The sequence below is a fragment of the Pectinophora gossypiella genome, chromosome 16 (assembly GCF_024362695.1).
Source record: "Pectinophora gossypiella chromosome 16, ilPecGoss1.1, whole genome shotgun sequence".
In the NCBI taxonomy this organism is placed as follows: Eukaryota; Metazoa; Arthropoda; class Insecta; order Lepidoptera; family Gelechiidae; genus Pectinophora; species Pectinophora gossypiella.
The window spans coordinates 2665331-2673199 of record NC_065419.1 but is presented as its reverse complement, the minus strand read 5'-3'; the positions used below and the strand labels follow the sequence as shown (position 1 = coordinate 2673199).

General features: G+C 38.8%; 3 protein-coding genes across 3 annotated transcripts; all 3 read right to left on the bottom strand.

Moving 5' to 3' along the window:
* Positions 1-864: 864 nt before the first annotated feature.
* On the bottom strand, positions 865-2149 carry LOC126374009 (sepiapterin reductase). The gene has a single exon (XM_050020455.1). It carries the CDS (start codon positions 2147-2149, stop codon positions 1346-1348), a length of 804 nt encoding a protein of 267 aa, XP_049876412.1. The 3' UTR covers positions 865-1345.
* Positions 2150-2174: 25 nt separating this feature from the next.
* LOC126374046 (uncharacterized) lies at positions 2175-3024 on the bottom strand. Its single transcript, XM_050020498.1, has 3 exons — positions 2869-3024; positions 2587-2716; positions 2175-2326 (listed from the first exon to the last, which is right to left on the bottom strand). Exons 2-3 carry the CDS (start codon positions 2708-2710, stop codon positions 2175-2177), a joined length of 276 nt encoding a protein of 91 aa, XP_049876455.1. The 5' UTR covers positions 2711-2716; positions 2869-3024.
* A 3134-nt stretch (positions 3025-6158) lies between these two features.
* LOC126374024 (uncharacterized) lies at positions 6159-7869 on the bottom strand. The gene is made up of 2 exons (XM_050020469.1): positions 7559-7869; positions 6159-6799 (listed from the first exon to the last, which is right to left on the bottom strand). The coding sequence occupies exons 1-2, from the start codon at positions 7698-7700 to the stop codon at positions 6276-6278; spliced, it is 666 nt and encodes a 221-aa protein (XP_049876426.1). The 5' UTR covers positions 7701-7869; the 3' UTR covers positions 6159-6275.

Here is a 7869-nt window from a genome sequence, read left to right as displayed (position 1 = left end):
TCAGTGACAAACAGTTGTGACACAACTCAAATAAGGAGAGGCTTGAACCAGTAGGTATCACTTATGTATGCCGTAACATAACATAAACAGCCTATATACCTATATCCCACTGCTGGGCACAGGCCGCCCATCAATCAACCGGAGGGGGTATGGAGCATACTCCACCACGCTGCTCCAATGCGGGTTGGTGGAGGTGTTTTTACGGCTAATAGCCGGGACCAACGGCTTAACGTGCCCTCCGAAGCACGGAATCATCTTACTTTTTCGGACAATCAGGTGATTCAAGCCTGAAAAGTCCTAACCAAACAAAGGGCAGTCTCACAAAGTGATTTCGACTATGTCTCCATCGGGAATCGAACCCGGACCTCCAGATCGTAAGCCTAACGCTCTAACCACTAGACCACGCAGGCTGTTGTATGTATGCCATATAGACTGTTTATTTGTTAAAGTTTTCTTGTGATTACTTGCGGTTCTGTCCACCCTATTACAGATAACTGGTGTAAACCTATGTATGAATGTGTCAGGCTAGGGAGCATGACGTGTCGTGGTAAAGTTTTACTATATCATGTGATTAATTCAAATTCCACCCGACTGATGAAATGAAGGAACAGGAACAGACCTGCTTATGGTCTTCGGACCGATAGCAAGTGGTGACAAAATAAGATAAAAAAAATGTGATTAATAAGAATCATAATAAAAGCAACAAACAGATTCCCAACTTATCTGTAAGGCAACATGGGTCAAATTATGTTATTGTCATATAATAAGATAATACCTTCTTACAGATAACTTGTTAAGAATATGAATGTAACTCATATTTGTACAATAAATAAAACAAGGAAATGGGTTATATTAAAAAGACAATAAATTTCAAGCATTTATTTTTATATGAATTGCATTCATAAACCGTTTACATAGATTTTACACATATTATGGAATGTATTAGTTACAGACTCTATTTTATTGCACAATTTTAGCTTATTGTAACTTCAAATTTTTTGCATCCAAATGTCATTAGACAAGTGATTTAGTTTAAGTACTGCACGATATTGTTAAATAAAATAGAACCCCTTGTATTATTATGACAGTCAATTTTATTATATTATTATGTTTTAATTATATACAAAGATACAAACATCTATAAGAGAGGTAATAAATACGAAGGCGATAACTTTGTTTATAAAAAATTCCTTTTAAGTATGTATATTGTATCTAATTAAAGAAATACCAAGTTATATGTCTAAAGATATGCCCGAGACAGTTTCCTAACAACAATTTGGCAAGTTTAGTAAGCAAACTACGTGAGAGAGCTTATAAATGTTAAATACGTAGAAAAGTCTAAATCTTATTCGTCATCGAAATAGTCAACATGTTCTCCCGGGCCAAACCTTCCAGAGAGCAGAACCCTCATGCATTTCTTAGCCGTTATCTCCGGTTTCAACAGCGTACCTTGATGTTTGAATGACAGAAATACATCTTTCAAGTTGTCATTAACAGCCTCAGCAAGGACAAAGTCAATCATCGCCGTCTCCACCGGGCCAGGTGAGTAGTTCAACACCTTGATATGCTTCTTCTCCTCTGCAAGCACTCTGAAATACATCTCCCTGGCCGCCTTACCACTGCAGTAGTACGCCATACCACCCATAGGTTTGATAGCACACAGAGAAGTTATGTTCACAATTATAATTCTATCTTCAAATTCCTTGAACATCTTTAGGAACTGAGTATTGAGTGCGATTACTTGGAACACATTCAGATCATAATATTGTCGCAACTCCTCTACATCTTCCATGCGGGCGGTTTCAATTGACAAGTTGCCCAATGAACCCACATTGTGGAAAATGATACAGTTGGTAAAATCTGATGGCTTCCTTCCTTGTATGGAATTATTGAGGACATCATTCATCTCTTTTACTGTTGCCTTAGACAAGTCTATAGATTCATACACAACTTTTACATCATCAGATTCACATAGGCTTGCAGTTTTGGCTAGTTCTTGCTTGTTACGAGCCAACAGCAGCATTAGAGAGTTTGGCCCAAGTTGTTTGGAGATTTCAACAGAGATAGCTCTGCCAATACCCTGGGATGCTCCAGTGACAACCACATAGGAGGCTCCTGACAGGCTAATGCAAAACGATGACGATGCCATGGTTACTTACAATGATATTTATTGATTATTCCTGCAACAGCTTCTCGCCTTCGGTGTCTCCAATGACCGGGTCAAGATCACAGCCGTCTCGCATCAACCGGTTAAGGCAATCTTCCCTGTAGGCAGAGAGGTTCTCAACAACCTTGCTCTTGTTACGGACTGCTTTGAGTTTCCTTTCTGGAATTTATAAATTAAAATAATTTAAATAAGTAGTGCTTCCCTAACTACAGAGCGCAGTGAACTGACGGAAATAGGTGGGGTGTAATCGACACGGCGCCGGAATACTTAGGTAAGCCACAGTGTCATATAACACAATGAAATATGAAACCAGTTAACGATGTATCACATTTAATTCTGTAATATCGTAATATGGTAATTTATTTAATGATAACAACTAATGAAACACGTAATAAACGAGTTGATTGGAAAATAATTACCCAAAATAGCGAGATATTCGGCGGAGTCGGCTAGCTTCTCAGACTCGACGGCAGGCTTGAAATTATCTTCGAATTCCGGCGCAACCTCAGCAGTTTCTACAACTTCGCTGCCCCAAGGATCCATCAAATCCTAAAAACAACCAAAGCGAATGAGAAATGTTTATTTACACGCTTTACAAATGGTCCTTGTAGGTATATAGTATGCCATTAGTCAAGGTCCGCCCCTTCCAAAACAGTCACGGCTCAGTAAATTCTGTAATCAACGTTCTAATTGATACTTACACGAAGGCTAAAAGCCGAATGATTTTGTTGCTAATGGTGGAAGTAATTTATTGCGAAATATTCCGGATTGAAGAATGGAATGGAGAAAAAATTGAAGCGAATGAATTTTGACAAATGAATAATCTGTCAATGTCAACCGTCTGTCACTGTCGCCGAAGGCCAACCGAAGGCAAACTCGTTTTTTTTGTTTAATTATTCCAAAGACAGGCAAAGAATTCAAGCTCGTACAGCCATATGCGATGTTTGTTGTAGTCTTTGTTATTTTTTGCTACAGGAATAAGCTATGAAATATCCGCATTTAAGTAAATTCGTGAGTAACGAAATAAGTAACAGCCCATGTTTGTTTTATATTAGTGGTACGTCAAACGTAAACTCGTATTTATTCGTAGCCCGTATGAGGGACTTTTCAGGCTACGTTCCCCAAAAAATATAAATGGCGCTGTCGAGATTTAACGTGATAATTAATTACCTATTTTCTTATTACTCGGGTACATAATTATTCAAAAATACAGTGTAATAGCTGAAGAATACCTCTATAAAAAAATGGTTGCTTGATATTTGGATCACATTATGTATAGAATTATGTCGCTACCTATATTGCTTCTCTTTATTTTGATCAGAATAATATTGAGTGGAAGATGTAATTGTGATTGGGTGTAATAAACAAAGTTATCATTTATACCCCCGAAAACAATGATAAAATATGATAAAAGATAAAATATAATTCATTTCCAAAATAATTTAATAAAAAAAGGTCTGTGCTTTGATGGTACGTAACTAAAATTAAAAAATGATTTTATTGTGGTACGTTCGTACATTATTATCATTACTCCTAAACTAAGTAAGTACTTACATATTTGTTTTAGATTTTTTTAACGTAGTATGACTAGTTTTAAAGTTAATAATTATGATCAAATATTATTATGGAATGATAACAATGACCTCGTTGATGTCTTTTGTATTAAAAAAAAAGCCCTTTCAGTTTTATTAGGCAACATTGAAGACGATTATTTTTATACTATGTATCGCAATATTTCTTTTTTAACTTGGGGAATAGTGCAATCGGCTTATTAGTTTTGAAGTTATGAGTATTTTTCCTTACATACACATACATAAATTCACGCCTATTTCCCACCGGGGTAAGCAGAGACTATAGAATCCCATTTGCTTCGATCCTGACACATTTCTCTTACTTCCTCCACATTCATCAATCGCTTCATACACGCACGCCGTTTCAGAGTAGATCTTACTAAACCTTTTCTAAGGAAATCTCTCCAATTTAGTCAATGTAAGTCCTTCTAGGTCTTCCTCTGCCTGCCCTCCCATCAACTTTCGCTTTATATACCGCTTTCGCAATTCTATGTATTACTTATTCTATGGTTATGGTAAAAACATTTTGGCAAAATACAAAGGCGTCGTTGATGTCTTTTGTATGAAAGAATCCCTTCCCGTAGTATTATTCCTTATTCTATGCTTATAGGTAAGTCAGTGTTAGTAGGCAATTTCAAATGATGCGAATGCGGGTGCTGGTTCTGATATGGGCACGGTAGTGTATTCGCCTCAATATAATATAATAATTTAAATATCGTTTTTTTTTGACGTGACTTATTGTAGATTTGCCGCAGATGGCATTAACTACTTGGCCGGACAAATGGGGAGCGCTGAAGGCTCTCACCCGGTACAACGTTTAAGACAACAGGCCTGAGGGTGCCCAGTTGGGCGCGAACCTCGGCTCAGGGCGTCGTCTGAGAGGAAAAATATTTGAAAGAATTAATCGACCCTAGTGGGTCGATAGCGATAAGCGCTGAATGAGGGAAATCGTCGACCACGCCGGCGGGGTCGGTATCGGGGCCCTGAATTTAAATATCGGCTCGCGGCCACACACTTCGTCTTCACTCTACACCCCTATATACCCGTACTTATCGTTTTACTTTTTAATACTGAGGGGGTATGGTGCTAGCGCGGATGCGGGCTGGTACTGATATTATTGTTACTGGCTGTAAGTATCAGGCACTTTCCTAGCAAGTTTCTTCCCTAATAAAATATAGGTGGCGCTGGGTCACGGAATTACGCTGAGAGAGATCCTTATTTATATTTTGGACGCCCTCCACATGTGTATTCTAAATATTAATATAATATTGCTATATTAATTATTTTTATTATGTTTCAGTTTAATGTTTTCATGAAATAAATGTTTTCTTTCTTTCTTTCAATACGATTATTAGTTTCTGAGTTAGTAGTCGTTACATGAGCTATGTCAGAGGCCTTTGGCGGCTCAATAGTAACCCTGACACCAGGATGCGGCTGAAGGAATGCGATGGAAGGAGAAGAGGTTCTGAGAAATGTGTATACCTACTTAACTAAAACACATAATAACTGGTTCCTACCGCGTTCAAAGCAGGTATATGAGACTCCCGATATTTCGACACTGTTGCAAGTGCCATGTCCCATCACGGGATGACTGATGAGATTGGAGCGGAGTGGCTACCTACTAGCCTAACCTAGGAGTCTCATATCCCTGCTTTGAACGCGGTAAGAACCCGTTATTGGTGCTAATTCCTGTAAATACCATCTAATTTTATTTTAGGTTATATCTGTCATTTTCTTATCCGCCGAAAAGGAAAGGGACGGGTAATCGACAAGCATAAAATTTATGGAACACACGTCAATTTTAAGCACAAATCTAAAACAACCGTCTAAAAATTCGCCCGGGTTATTCATTTATTTACTCATTCTTCCTAAAATTAAGAGCTGTCAATCATCCGTCCCTTTCCTTTTCGGCGGATAAGAAAATGACAGGTATAACTTAAAGTAAAATTAAGAGATGTCTGCAGGAATCGGGGCCACTATGTGTTTTAATTATGTTAATAACCGCGTAAACTTAAAACAATGCGTATACTTGTCAATACTTTTGTCAAATGTTGACCTAATGCTAAATGCTGACCATCTGCAAACTGTACCTACCATTTTTAAGGCGAATAAATGAATGATATCTATTTATGTTATAATTGCAATTTAGCGAAAAACTTAATATACAAAAAATAATATAAAATATAGAGCCAAGTCAAGAAGAATCACATGTTGAGTTAGCTCCACTATACGGAGTCATAATTTGCCATGGATAAGTTCGATTTATAAATTCTAGGAAGTTCTAATACTGTGAAGCAGGCTAACATTGGCCGAATTATTATATCGTAGATATAAAAAAATATATATTTATTAGTAAGTAGGTGGCGCTTTTTATGGGAGTTACGCCACCTGTTTGCGTTAGTGCGAACTAAAACACGATGTAGTCGGCTAAAAGTTAGCTTTGGAATTAGTTTAGAGTTTAGAGGTTTGATAATAACATAATACAATCACATTCAAATAAAATAGGTATTTTAGGTTAACAACTAGCAATTTGAATTTCAGTCTAAGTCTTTTATTTCGGCTTCTGCAAAAACTTGCGCCAATTTCATTTTAACTTCAGCTTGGGTCCTAGGTTTGAGCTTTCTGAAAGTTTCCGCGTAGCTTGTGAACAGATAATCCACGGCGTCGTAGTTTTTCTGTTTTAAATAATCCAAATCGTGGTTCTCTTCATCTTGTGAGCCCAATCTTCTTTTTTTGGACCCGTCGTCGGAGTGGGGCGAAGACGGCGCAAAGAAGTCCACGTCAGCAGTAACGAACTGGGGTGAAGCATTCGAAGGCGGGGATCTGGATGAAGAATGCATTGACGTCTCAACCTCTGGCCAGCACACCGTCTCACTCTTAACAACGTCGACATCAACTCTCATTTTACGGCTCGAGTCTTTGAGGGTGAAGTCCAGAAATTCAAGATAGGGACCCCAAACCCAATTGGCGTATCGTTGTTGACTCGTTGTAACCTTGTTTTGCTTTTTGAATTTGGTATAACCATCTTTCAAGTTCTTCCATTTTCCTTTAGCGGTTTCGCCTGTAACGAAATATATTTTTTGTTATTGTAATTTGTAGATAATAGTACGCGCCTCGTAAGAAGTCCCGCGGATTTAAATGGAACTAAATGAGGAGCTCGGTGGCGCAGCGGTTAACGCGCTTGGTCTGCGATTGTTGAAGTTAAGCAAATTTCGCAAAGGCCGGTCATAGGATGGGTGACTACAACAAAAAAGTTTTCATCCCGAGCTCCTCCGTGCTTCGGAAGGCACGTTAAGCCGTTGGTCCCGGCTGCATTAGCAGTCGTTAATAACCGTCAATCCGCACTGGGCCCGCGTGATGGTTTAAGGCCCGATCTCCCTATCCATCCATAGGGAAGGCCAGTGCCCCAGCAGTGGGGACGTTAATGGGCTGATGATGATGATGAAATGACAAGTCATAATAATTCTATGCAGACATTGCGACGGAAGTGCCGCGGCCGCGGGACTTCTTTCGTGACCCGGACTCTAGTAGGAAAACTTTTATAACTATACCTACCTGCCTGCCTATTGTACCTCTGCCCATATGACGTAGGTACGTAGGTACTAATGTCAATAAAAGTTATCGTCATGGTCATGTGGTGTTAGGTAGACGATAACCACAAAACAGAACAAAATACTCGTACTATTTTGAAAGTAGGTAAATGGTAAATTATTGATTCTCATTCGATCATCGAAATAAGTAGGTGTTGGTCAGTTGGTACCTTATCTAAGGGAAAAAACAAAATTAAAAAAAAAATACTCATAAAATAATGAATACTCACGGTTTTGTTGCAGTTCCTTCGCAATCTTGTCCCAGATATAATCTTTTCTGATGGTGTTTCTATAATCTTTGTCACGTCTATTATATAAACACGGGTGCGCTTGCACTAATTGTATAAGTCTTTCGGTCTGATTCTCAGTCATAATGAATTAAACTTGATGAAATAGCACTCAAGGTGTAAGATATAAATGCAAGTAGCGAAAGCGGTAAAATCCCGCGCCCGGATCGAAGCGCACTGCCGATCAGTGTGTGTGACCGCCTGCATGCATACAATGGCTGGCGGCCCCCGCCCCGCGCCGCGGTCCGCCCCGC